This window comes from Pterocles gutturalis, unplaced genomic scaffold (assembly GCF_000699245.1).
Source record: "Pterocles gutturalis isolate BGI_N339 unplaced genomic scaffold, ASM69924v1 scaffold21502, whole genome shotgun sequence".
Lineage (NCBI taxonomy): Eukaryota > Metazoa > Chordata > Aves > Pterocliformes > Pteroclidae > Pterocles > Pterocles gutturalis.
In genome coordinates, this window is record NW_010115936.1 from 19,695 (window position 1) to 32,599 (window position 12,905).

The 12,905-nt window shown below is 37.5% G+C and overlaps 1 protein-coding gene across 1 annotated transcript in view; it reads right to left on the reverse strand.

Moving 5' to 3' along the window:
- RANBP2 (RAN binding protein 2) overlaps positions 1-11,994 on the reverse strand; it is a 30,810-nt gene extending 18,816 nt beyond the window's left edge. The window contains exons 1-18 of the mRNA XM_010075364.1: positions 11,900-11,994; positions 10,892-11,003; positions 9,829-9,981; positions 8,770-9,000; positions 8,196-8,341; positions 6,551-6,743; positions 5,742-5,832; positions 4,667-4,876; positions 3,978-4,156; positions 3,715-3,890; positions 3,266-3,389; positions 2,729-2,890; positions 2,261-2,398; positions 2,039-2,185; positions 1,387-1,569; positions 1,223-1,306; positions 576-714; positions 305-402 (exon numbers count right to left, since the gene is read on the reverse strand). Of these exons, the coding sequence (XP_010073666.1) occupies positions 305-402; positions 576-714; positions 1,223-1,306; positions 1,387-1,569; positions 2,039-2,185; positions 2,261-2,398; positions 2,729-2,890; positions 3,266-3,389; positions 3,715-3,890; positions 3,978-4,156; positions 4,667-4,876; positions 5,742-5,832; positions 6,551-6,743; positions 8,196-8,341; positions 8,770-9,000; positions 9,829-9,981; positions 10,892-11,003; positions 11,900-11,994 (2,661 nt within the window). The remainder of the gene's footprint in view (positions 1-304; positions 403-575; positions 715-1,222; positions 1,307-1,386; positions 1,570-2,038; positions 2,186-2,260; positions 2,399-2,728; positions 2,891-3,265; positions 3,390-3,714; positions 3,891-3,977; positions 4,157-4,666; positions 4,877-5,741; positions 5,833-6,550; positions 6,744-8,195; positions 8,342-8,769; positions 9,001-9,828; positions 9,982-10,891; positions 11,004-11,899) is intronic.
- Positions 11,995-12,905: the final 911 nt, after the last annotated feature.

Consider the following 12,905-nt stretch of genomic DNA (forward strand, 5'->3'; position numbering starts at 1 on the left):
TTAAAGCCCCATTCTCTTTTGCCATACTACTTTGAGAAAAAAAAAAATATATATATAAATGTTCTCAGAGGTACCGTGTAGGGGACATGTACTAAAATGTTACAGACATATTTTGCTGGCTTTTCCTCCCAAACCCCACATCCCAAAAATTAGTCAAGGAGAAATTATCAGTGTATCCCTAGCAGTCCAAGTTTACCAAACACTATATAAGGAACAGCAATTATATCCAACTCCATACAGAACCAAAAGCAATAATTTTCAGTTCATCATTGGAAATAGCATAAGTGGACAGATTTGTTCTTACCTTTGTTGGTGTTACATTGGTTGCGGCAGTTCTGAGAAGATACTGAGAGTTATAGGCAGGTGACTGGCTGTAGTAAACAGATGGGCCAGTGGTAGCAACTAAAAAGAAACAGCAGGGAAATAGTTTATATTTTATTTCTTGTTGTTGTTTTGAATGGACTCTCCCCAGCAATCTGTTTTTAATTGTGAATCATTAACACATTTCTGCAATATTTTCAGAAGTCTTACTTGGTTTAGCTAAGTGTTTAGATAAAAACTCAGCAGCAATTTACCTGTTAATGGAGCTTCATGAAGATTTTGTGCTCTCTGATAACCCTCTGACATTGTATCTGTTCCATAGCTTTCAGCAGGCCACCGATGAGATGGTGCACTTGAATTGGAATTATTCAGTTTCATTTCTTGCATTTCATTCTGTCAAGGCAGTGTGATCAGAAGTAGAAGAAAACATAGGGAATGATCCCTACCCTTCTGCTATTTAAAAGCATGTTCAGGCTGGGGGGGAGGGGGGTAGGGAGGAACACGGGGGGGCAGCAGGGAAGAATATAAAGAGGCACCTGGCAGAATCATCCAAGATCTGCTCATGCAGTAACAAAGTACTAAAATTGTGTTCTAAAGCCAGCATTAAAAAAAAAAAAAAGCCAAGTGGATGAGAACCAAGCTGATGAAAGGAGAACTCTTTCTGCATACAGTCCTTTGAATGGTTGCCTCTGCACAGCTGCCCCAAGTCCCAAATAAAGAGGTTTTAAGCAAAAAGATTTACTGTTGCACTCAATTTCGGCAGAAGTTTGCAGAAGATAATTCCACTGATTTAAGTAGTAGTCTAGGAACTTTAAAGGTAGCCCATGCTATTATCACAAAGTCCTTACTGTAACTAAAAAGCCAACTGTTCTTCACTGAATATGGTGACAAAATTGCTTACCTTTAAAGCTTCCACTTGCTGACAGATCATTTGAAGTATAGATCTGTGATCTTCTGCCCACTGAGGAGGAGTTTTAGGAGAAAACTAGAAAAACAAGTTAATTGAATCTTGTGAATTTTTATTCAAACATAAAAATTCCCTAAAATAATAGCTGGTTAATATACCTTGTAGCTCTTAGTTGGTGAAAGAGAGAACTTAGTTGGTGATGAAGTGGAATGTTTCATCTCTGAATCTACAGCTTGTGATAGACCATTTTTGAAGGCAGGACTTCCCTCTTCACCATTCTCGCCAAGTTCCTGGATCACTGTATCTAGCATTTCCCTCACAGTTTCAATAGACACCGGCAACTAGAAAGTTAATTGAAACATGAGTCATAACTGCAATCCTCCCTCAGAATAAGATTACATTCAGAATTCCATCTGAACAACTCACAAGGCTTTCATTATATAAATGCTGTTTTTTCAGCAAAGCTCTAAAGCTGTTAAGATTAATGTAAGAAAACAATTCACACAAACATTAATTCTGTTTTCAAACTATCAGCCTCTATAGAAAGATAGTGGACAAAGCTATTTGTTTACACTAAAGCTTTCACAGAATAGTCAGAATATTGCATGATCTAGGTTACAGAAGCTACCCAGAGTTTATCCAACCCACTGGTGTTAAGCAGGTTATTTGTCTCGAGTAAAGAAATAAGTTTAACATGCCTTAATGCAAAGCCTAGTCTAAAAAACCTAACATAAATGCAGTTTTACTCTGAAACAGTAGCTAAGGCCACTGCCTCTCTTGAGAGAAGTTTTTAAAGCAAGAATTACTTACTTTCTCAGTTACTGACATATCTGAGGAGCTTTCCTCAATGATCTTCATTAGATAATGCTTGCTTTTAAGGAGACAGGTTTGGCGTTCTTCTTGTTCTTCTGGCAGCATGGCATCACTTTCAATCTCTTCTGCCTTTCTTTGAAAGATCTGAGGAACAGAATGCAGCCAGAAGGCAATGGAATAAAGCAAAGCATTTTGGGGTAATGCAATTTATAAACTTACCACAGCAAGATTCCAGTATGAAACCACATTCTTAATAGCTTCAAATGCTAATAAAGCATCATCAGTCTTGCCATCAACTGCATCTAACAGTGCAAATGCTATACGTGCCTCTTCTTCATATGCTGCAACTTGAAAGACCTACAAAGAAAGTGAAAGACAAGTCATACCTAAAAATGGAATAACATCCATTATTACCTTCTTCCTATAATACAGAGAAAATGCTTTTTAAATAAAGTTGGTACTAAGGGTGTTCAGTGCCTTCCTATCATATGCACAGCTTTAAAGGTAAGAATAAAGTTATAAGAAGAGATTTCCCCCCTTTATCAGACATTGATACTACCCAATCTCATAATTAACAGTTTTATAGTAATAACTACGAGTTGTACAATGTAGAGAAAAATCCCCGAACTATGTAGGTTTCTGACGTAGATACTCTCTTACTTCAACCTTGGCTTAATCAATCTGTACCTGAATGTCTACACTATGGAAGTGTTTAAAGAGAGGATCAGTAGGTTCAGGAATACTCCTCTTCTTTTTGATAGTTCCCAGCATAGGCAAAACTTTCTTCCAGTAGTAGACACTTCGTCCAATGTATTCCTTCTGGTCATAGAAGGAGTTAAGGCTAATGCCCTGGTGAAGAAAAGAAAATAGAAGCCCATATGTTATTTCAACAAATTCAAGTAAAAATATTATTCATAGATATCCTTCTCCTGTTTTCTTGAAAAGTTCCAGAAGTGCTTTTCTGACACTTGAGATAAAGCTCAGGGGGTTTATCTGAAGAGCTATGTAAAGCAACATACACATAAACAACCCTTCATTTTAAGACACAGTACTTCATAGCACAACTGGAGCAACTAATTCACCTGACAAAATAAACAGCAGTTCTCAATAATACAACCCCATCTGATTTATTTTTTCTCCCCTCTCTGTCTGTTTATCGTTTGGAAAATAAAAGAGAAAATAAACACTTTGGCTTCTACATCTTTAAAAATAATCTCAGCTTACTGTTTTTTGTAGGCTTTTTGCCCAGTGTATAATTAAGGCAGGTTGAAGGCCATGCTTCTCCAGTGCTCGCAGAGTACTTATTCCATGCTGTACAATAAGTCTCAGTTTTGCTGCTGTTCCTGGTCTGAATATCAGAAGAAACATTCCTTGATTAGTATTCTCTATTTTTAATCTGTTCACATGCCATTTGCTTGATGAATATAGCCTGCAGTTTTAGTCCTAACCTGCTTCTTTAGAGTTTAGTTTATTAATGCATTGTTAAAAATGAAAATTCCATTTTTACAAATCTTTCAAGTGTATCAAGTCCCTACTACAACAAAGCTTCAATGTCCAAAATACATCAAAAAATAAATTTAATTTTACAATAATGAATTGGGACCAGTCCAAGCTGCTGTAGCAGAAGCTGCCTAAAGTCTTGGTCAAATACTTCTGAACTGAAAAAGCCTTACGTTGTTTTTCTCTGAATAAGAGTACGAACAGCATCCCACCAGGATCTTTGCTTTTCCGTATAGAGCTGTTTGCACACTGGCAATGGTAAGAATTGAGGCTGATGTGCGCTGTAGTGAGAATTAAACCTCTCTTGTAATTGTAAGTTGCTAGTGAATATCACCCCAAGTAGAAATACCTGTTTTTGTAAACATAAATAAAAGGTATTAAATACCAAAAAATTGAAATTGTATAGTCCATTTAAGAACTTGGAAAGTTTACTTACTTCAAGGTCCAAGAGGCAAATGGATTCAGGAGCATCTGTCTCAAGCCTCAGTGTTTCTTGGGGCAAGTGAAAAAGCTGTTTTAACCATTTGCGCATTGGGGGTAAGACTGACATAGAGTTCCACTGCAAGCCAAGCCACACAAGGTGCTGGAGACTGCCATTGTGCATCCGAACAGCACCTGTGCAAAAACAAAGTTGGATGCAGGTGTCAACTTCCTACAAGCCAGCACAAGCTCTATCTGATCAAAGCTGGGTTTCACGTTTCACATTTCACTCCGTCACAGCAGCCAAAGATACTTTGCAGACCAAGGAGCATCAAGATTCTAACTTTTACTTATGAAAGATTACAAACTTCAAATTAGACAAACATATCAAGTATACAGTTCATATAAGTGCTCAAGACATCAACCCCTTAAGTTTCTGAGAGGGTGATTCTCTGATTTCCTTTCACTTCCATCCCCACCATATTCAGTCCTTTTAACAAACCTATTTACATCTCCAAAATCTTTAAGGAATTATTCAAGAAGCACTTCTTTACTTTGCAATAAAGTTCAAGTCTTGCCTAGGACATCAAGGCAACTTTGGACAGCTATTCCAGGTTATTTGTCTTTTGCTGCAGTATGAAGTATTTGTAGATGAGCTTCTGGTACAAAAAGTTGTATTGAGTTTCAGAAAGTAACACCTCTTACCTATATCATATTTATTAAGTTCCACTTGCACTGGTGCTTGTGTACTGACATTTCCAATGTCATCCGTGCCAATAAAAGATCTCTCTCTAGAAGCTCCGCTCTCAAACAGGCTATCAAACAATGTAAATGAACCACTCTTGTTTGCAAAAGATTCCACAATCTCTTTAAAGAAGTCTTGCTTGCCATGGCTTAAGTTCAGCAGCATATGACCTAGAAAATAAAAATAACTTCACATAAATAAAGCAGGAAATATAAGGAAAGTAATATTTCATACAGTGGACTGTTCTTGTCACCAAAGGCTGGGTGGGAATCAGGATTTCCCCTTATGAAACCTACAGATTCTTAGTTACCCTCTCCCTGTAATTAGGTCAGTGTTTCAGCACATAGGCTTTCCAAGCTTTTAGTGACAACAATCCCAAGGCATCCGTAAATCCAGTTCTTTGGGAAAACAAAGCCATCTTCTCATTGTTACTATTCTAGGGGTATCACAACTGTCCTTAAGATAAGTAGCTGTAATACAAATATAAAATCTATCTTATCAAAATCGATTCTGAAGCAATTCAACTTTATGTCTACCAGGTTAATTTGTTTTCACCTAGGCCTTGCAAGATTTTGTAGACTGAAAAACTGTCTATACTTAGCAGCAAAAAAAGAGCAAAGCTGATGAACGAGTAAAAGGATGGGAGGACAGGGAAACAGTAATATTTTCTTTTCCTCTTGGGGCTAACAATGCTCACAAAATAGTATCAGCAGGCAGAAGACATTTCCAGTAGATTAAGAGACCATAAAAGTTAAATTCCATCTTAGTGTGCTGGAGAGACAAAAAGGAGGGGAAAAAAACCCACTTGAACAGAGAATGCACCCTACTAGCATGCTAAAGAGGAGGAAAAAACCTTTAGGTGTCAGGATCAAACTAGGTTTTGTTTTACATATGTAGTCAGAACCCAGGTTTTATCACATATTGAAATGCTAACACTACATTTCAAGATAACAAATGTGTTCTTTAACAAACCACTCAGCTCTTAAAGTAACTATCCATAACACTAAAATCAAATTAAGTAGGTATTTTTATTACCAGACTGGCTTTTTCGATCACAGGACGACATTTCTAGCACATCTTGTCCAGTTTGATCCCCCTTTATTAGTTTTGACTTTGGTTTAGGAACCTGGTGAAGTAAGGAGAGAATTATTACAGCTTTTTCACAGTAAGAGTGTATCATTTAAATTAGTCTTAAGAATTAGGAAACATGCCTTTTTTTTAGCACTAGAAAAATACAGAAAAAAAATACATAATTCATTTTGAAGGTATTATGTCACACATCCTGAGGGCTGGGGGAGGGGATGGAGAACCCACCCAAAACACACGAAACCACAAGGGGGCAGTTATAGCTATTGCAAGTAACATTAAGTGCACACAAGAGCAAGTAATACCTGGAATGCAAAGAGTGGCATAAAAAGGACAATTAATTTTACTTCATAAGGCAAAGAATTAAGCTGGATTTGTTAGTTGTGCTTTCTACATCAACAAGTATATTGGAACTATTCAGTTCTCTCCTTCCTTCCTATAGCAATAAGCCTAACACTTAACACATGCGTCCAGATGTATTACAGAAACGGCAATATACTGTAGGAAATAAACTCACTAGCCTTTAAGAATAACTGTTTCCCTTGTCAGAGTAACCTGAAAGATACACTTTTATTCTATTCATGTAATTTGAAACCTTTTAAAGAATTGTGAAAGAGCAGGGTTTGGTGAGTGAGCACGGAGTCTTTCCTTAGGCACACAAACACTAGTTTATCTCAGGAATACAAGAGTTCAGCACATGTACAGAAAGAACATTTCAAGAACTGCATCAACTAAAGTCAAACTGAAAAATTACTTACTTGGAAACTTATCAGATAACACAATGCTGCTAGTTCACACACAGCTCTCCACTGTGCCTCATTGTGTTGGGCCATTTTCAGTAGCAAAGTTCCAGCATGCATGTATAGTTGTCCTTTCATTTCCGTGAAGGTACGAGACAACTCATCAGCTCCGTTCACATACGGTTTCACCGACTGAAGCACACGATCAAAACTAAAATGTAGAGAAGATTCATTCTAAACAGAGTTCTGGGAAAAGCTATAGCAAATGGTTTTGTTTGACATTATTTAACTGAATCAGGTAACTTCACGAGTCAATGGTTAGTACTGTCTCTATTGCTTAAACACAAGTTGCATGCACTAGGAAGTACGATAATGGTCACAAACTCCCAACTTAGTTTATTGAAGCAAAACTTATTTAATATTACCTAGATATTTAGAGTCTTTTTCAGCACATCTTTGCACAGCTGCTTTCAAAACTGTTCTCCCAAACCACATGGCTAAACCTGTTCACTACTGAAGATTCAGAGACATGCAGAAGGCACCAGTTACTCTCTGATGAATGAAGGGAAGAGCAAAGGCCCAAAATACAGCTAGCACAGGCTCTCGAAAAACAGAAGGTACTGTAGAAATCTGAGTAGCTGTAGGCTAGTACATAACCCCACTCAGGAGGGGCCTTCCAGAAAACAGTTAAAACACTCCTTCAATTACCTGACAAAACTACAATGGCTGTTAGCATTGCCATGATCTGAAGTAGTGCTTCAGATGTAATCACCTTGAAAGGCTCTAACAAAAAGGCAGCAGAAAATTCAAGATGATTTTGGTAAATGTTAGAGGAGAAAAAGAAAAAATGTACTCGGGTATTAAGTACTCCTCATCCATTGTCTGTATTACTTCAAATACTCATTCAAGATTAACAGACTGAAGAATATTGTTTTACAAAAGACAATGTAACAGCCATTGCATAATTGAGGAACAAAGGTAAATAAATAAAAGCCAGTAAGAAAGGGAAGATAATGGAAAGAAAGGAACACAAATCTTAATCAATACATTGTCTACAAACATTATTTTGTACTACTCTAGGTGTGACACAAATGATATGCTTTGAAGTCAACTGGCTAGCTGGCCCTGCAACACCATCAGTTTTCCCTGAAAGAGAGTGTTCTTACTGCAAGTGGCTTCCTCCCTCACAATTGTACTATATAAAGTTAGTAATTATTCCAGTATGTGTTAATTTAGAACAAAATAACAAGGACAAAGCTGATACACAAGAAGTGGTTTTGGGTTTTTTGTTTCTTATTGGTGAGTGGGGGTTTTTTTAACTGTCTGGGAAATCCAGATTAGTCAATTGCTGAAGTACAGAACAACATTCTCTTATTGAAGGGAAAGAAGGTACAAAGTTAATTGATCCAAGATATCAATGAGTCTTCTCCATGGCTGTGTGCTGACTATTCAAATCAGGCCTGCGTTATCAGTCAAAAGATAGCTTAGGGTTCAAACCCAGTAAGTACCATTCTTAATGGCTAGTACAGAGAATCTCCTCTCCCACCCAGAAACAAGTTAAGCAGTAAAATAGAAGCTCGACATATGTTCTTTGACCCAGAAAAAAAACCCCTAAAGAATTCTTAGACAATTTTTTTTTACTACAGGAAAGTTAAAACTGTACCTTTCAAGTGCCTCTCTGCATTCTTGAACATCTCTAGAAGAAAGTGTCAGCTTGACAAAGCTGGAATAGGCCAGTAGATGATCTTTCTTGATAGCTCTCCAATTATTTTTATCAGACTCCAAGTCTTGTAAAGATTCCAGATATTCCTAAAGAAAAAAGTTCATCACAAGATAAGGAACAGCCATCCTTTCATGAAAGAAAGGGCAGTACTTCTCCAAGACATATTAGCAGCATTTACTGCATAATGCAGTTTCACAGGTGAGACCTTAACATATTCTTCAGCATCAAAGTTCCAGGGAACTATTTGCTTGAGCAATTTTATCCCTGATGCAACTGCTGTATTTAGCTTAGCTTTTGAAGTTAGTAACTCAATAGCTCTATAAGGCTTAATTTTAGGGAGAAGATTCCAACTAAAAACCCAAGAGGTATTTTGTAATTCCACTGTTTTCAGTAGACTTGCATTTGAAGGAGTTAAATCACTTGGGAAATAGCTGTCAGAGTAATGACATTAAGAGACATAGACCAGTTAAAAAGATACAGAAAACTATCACAGGATCAAAATATGATTAAACACCTCAAGTGTCTCTACAACACAGGAACACCATTCCAAGCTTGACTGCAACGGTATTTTCTTCTCTGCCTCCTGGCAATGGAGCACAGCATCTCTTAATCTATTATTTGAACGGTAGAGTGCAACTAATCTGATGTTTATGTAGACATCATCTGGTCTTGCATAAAGTTCTGCTTGAATCAAGTCAAAAAGCTGATTCCATCCATCTTCACCTTTACAATCCAACAACTGCTCCTGTTAAACATAAAGGCAACATATTAACATTTCATTTCCCACATGAATCTTTTCAGCAACTACAGTACCAGACAGTTTTCTTTCCTCCACTGTGTAGACTAAATTACTCAACTACACTACTCTTAACAGCTTTCAGGTATTGCATACTGTTTGATGCAATATTCAAATATTTAAAAATGGAGATAGCTATCATGGAAGAAAACCCTCAGAAGAATTTGCCTGCTACCAACAAGTAAGTAACACTTGTCAAACCATTTGGTTCAATTACAGCATACGTTGCCATAGACTATCTTGCTTAAAAAACCCAGACATCTCAAGGCTTCAATGTGGTTGCTGCCTAGCTACACAAAATTAATAAACCTGTGCAAAAGTAAGATTGCATGACTGAAAGCATTTACACAGTATGAAAATTACAGCATTTCTCACATTGTGCAGAGTTGATCACAGTATCAATTGAAAAAACAAAAAAGCAGCATAGAGCAAGAAAGCCTGAGTTCACAGGCCTGCTACCTTCCTGCCAGTTGCACAACAGAAAGACCAAGTAGGGCCTAATCTTAACTTCTCAGATGTGGTAACTAACACAGTTTCTCATCACTTTTGAGGAGGAGTAACCTTGAAACATTAAAAAGGGTATGAAAGCTGCAGCCTTCTTGAAAGCTAAACAAAAATGTCACACTGCAAAGGAAGTACCACCTAATAGTTTCAACATTAAAGATTCTAAAAAAATTTAGCCAGGAACGGTTTTGCACAAGGTGACATGCAAAAAGGACTCCAGTCAGATGCTGAAAGTTTCTTTAAGCTACAGAACAGAGGTAATCTAGAATTTACCTTCAATCTGTAAACAGCAGGACTCCCAGGGAAGAGCTTAGCAGCCCTCTCAACCCAGTATTTTGCTCTTCCATCAGTAATGTCATTATTGCATAATAACTCTGCAATCTTCAATACAAGGTCTTTCTGTGTTGGGTTCAACTCCACAGAACGCTAGTTTTCCCCATGCACACAGAGGAGGGAAAAAAAAAAAGTAACTTGATCTTACAATCCATATAGAACAAGAAAGTTATTCCCCCACAAATAGACCCAGCTATTCAAATTAGTTAGAAAGATTTTTAAAAATATATTCAGTGTTAATAGATCTAAATGCCACCACTAGTTTACAGCACCCAAATAAAACTGCTGGAATTCAGAAGAGCATAAGAGAAACAATGCAAAAGCCAGCTCCTCTGCATCTACCACTAGCGACTGCTATAGACACACAGTATGTCTATAAGGACCTCTAGTCCAGCCAGATCTGGACACTTTCAAAAAATACTTAAGACACACAGTTTAAGAAGTTTGATAGCACTTCATGGAGTTGTGCTGGCAACGAGACTTCTGAACACATCATCGCCCTCCCCAAAACCAGAATAAAAACATTCGGATTTGGGTTTAGGAATTTGACATTTATACACTTGCCTAATAATTAATTTGCCCATCCCTTCTGTCCCTACCCCCTCTAAAACCAACCAAACAAAAAACAGTAGGCCTACAGTCTTCTAGTAGCAACTAGATCCCTGCTGTCATCACAGTCCACATTAAGGAATGCTACAACAGTCACAGCTCCTTAGTCTGAAGGGCAATGTACGACATGCGAAAAATTTAACAGCAGGTAGCACAAAGATCAAGTCCAGAACAGAAAACAAAGAATCAATTTAGAAACATACTACTGAAGCAAGTGATATCAAGAATTTCCTCTGCAGTGCTTCATATGCTTTCCATTGTCAAATGTGTATAAACAGTTTTTCTAGGATCACATCTTCTTCTATGGGTTTGAGAATGTCCAGGGGAGATGGATTTTAAAATTCCACTTACAAAGGAATAAAGCAGGACATCATGGGTTCAATGGAGAACTTACCTTGTAACACCCAAAAGCTTTTTCTATGTTATCCTCAGCTTCGTAAATTTGTCCAAGAAATCTATGTGCTTTGGGATCTCTCTCTTGTACACTGAGATACGTAGATATATACCTATGGAGAGGAAAAAAAAGTCAGCTACTTGAGCAATATTTTTCAACAATACACCCTCCCCCAACCTATAATGATAACTTAATCTGCCATACAGGAAGTACAGATGCACTTTGTTTTAGATTACTTGTTTGGACCTTAAAGAAGCAACATTGTTTTACATGCTACTTACTTCCCAGCAAGTGTGTCTGTTTATTAAAAAAATAAAAGCACTAGTTTGCAGAAATGGTAAGAACCACATAATACAGCAAGGAAAAAAACACAAACATTTCAACCAGATCAAGTTTCTCAGTACCACATCACCAATCTTTTATGCGAGTCCAGAGAAGGGCAACGAAGCTAGTGAGGGTCTGGAGCACAGGTCTTATGAGGAGCGGCTGAGGGAGCTGGGGTTGTTTAGTTTAGAGAAGAGGAGGCTGAGAGGAGACCATATCACTCTCTACAACTACCTGAAAGGAGGGTGTAGTGAGGTGGGTGCTGGCCTCTTCTCTAAAGTAACAAGTGATAGGACAAGAGGAAATGGCCTCAAGTTACACCAGGGAAGGTTTAGGCTGGATATTAGGAAAAATTTCTTCACTGAAAGAGTGATCAGGCATTGGAACAGGCTGCCCAGGGAGGTGGTTGAGTCACCATCCCTGGTGGTGTTCAAGAAACGTGTAGATGTGGTGCTTAGGGACATGGTTTAGTGAGTTAGGTGGTGTTGGGTTGGACTTGTTGATCCTTGAGGTCTTTTCCAACCTTAATGATTCTATAAAGATTTAAATTGCACTCTATACTCACATTTACTGCTACCTTAAAACAGCATGATATTGATCTTGGTTTCTCTGGTCCACTTCATATTCATTTAGCATTTCTTACAGTTTAAAGAACAGAAAAAAAACCATACATCAAAACTTTACCTTTTAGCAAGTTCATATTCTTTTATTTCAAAATACAGCTTCGCAAAGAGGAATCCTTTCATCGATTTCTGAAGGAGAAAAAATATGACAGACATACTTTAGATGTACAGTACATTTAAACTAATTCAGTAGGGCAACCCTTGTTTTTCAGCAATGCATAATACTTTTACATGACTGAAGTTGATAACTAGTTAAGAGCTCAAATCCGCTCCTCATATTTAAGGGTTTGTTTTCAGAAGATGTAGGATTGAGAATTAAAAAATTAAGAGTTTTTCCTATAACTGGCAAAGGTTACTAGGCAAAACAGAGACTACAAGTGAAGCAAGCAACAAGCCCTTATGCACGTGGCATTTTATAAACAATTCTCATTAAAGAGAGTGGAAGAATGAGGTCAGCTACATTTAATCTCTTTTACTGCAATGTGGCAAAGAAATAAAAGTCATACAAACCAAGAGAGATCTGTCACGTAGCCCTGCTATAGTATACTGTCAACAGACACTCCTGTTTAAATATACTTGAGGAAAAAGCACTTTTACCCAAGTCATTCTCAGTTTGGGTAAAACACTTATTTATGCAGTAGTTTATTTCTGATGTTGTCAGTCTAACATAACTTGGAACACATGTGCTCTGTAAGCAAAACATCTCCAAAGGCATTTTTGGGGGGTAGAACAAGGAAGCAACAAAGGCAAAAAAGGCAAAACAGAATGAAACACAGTAAGAGCAGCCAGAGGACAAGATAGCAGAAGCATGGACAGGAAGAAAAAAGTGAACGGAATTAGGTAAAGAACTAAATCACAAGGAAAAAATCTCAAGGTAAAATTTAAAGCTTGAGCTTCCAGTATCAGTTCAAAAGCAGATTTTGCTTGTGAACCAAAAAATACCGGACCTCGTTACATCTATGGCTCCAAACAATCATGTACATTTTGAATACACTTGAATTACTAATCTCCCTCCCTCTCCCACCCTCGCTATTCATGCAAAATTTTAAAAAGTGGTTTAGAATTAA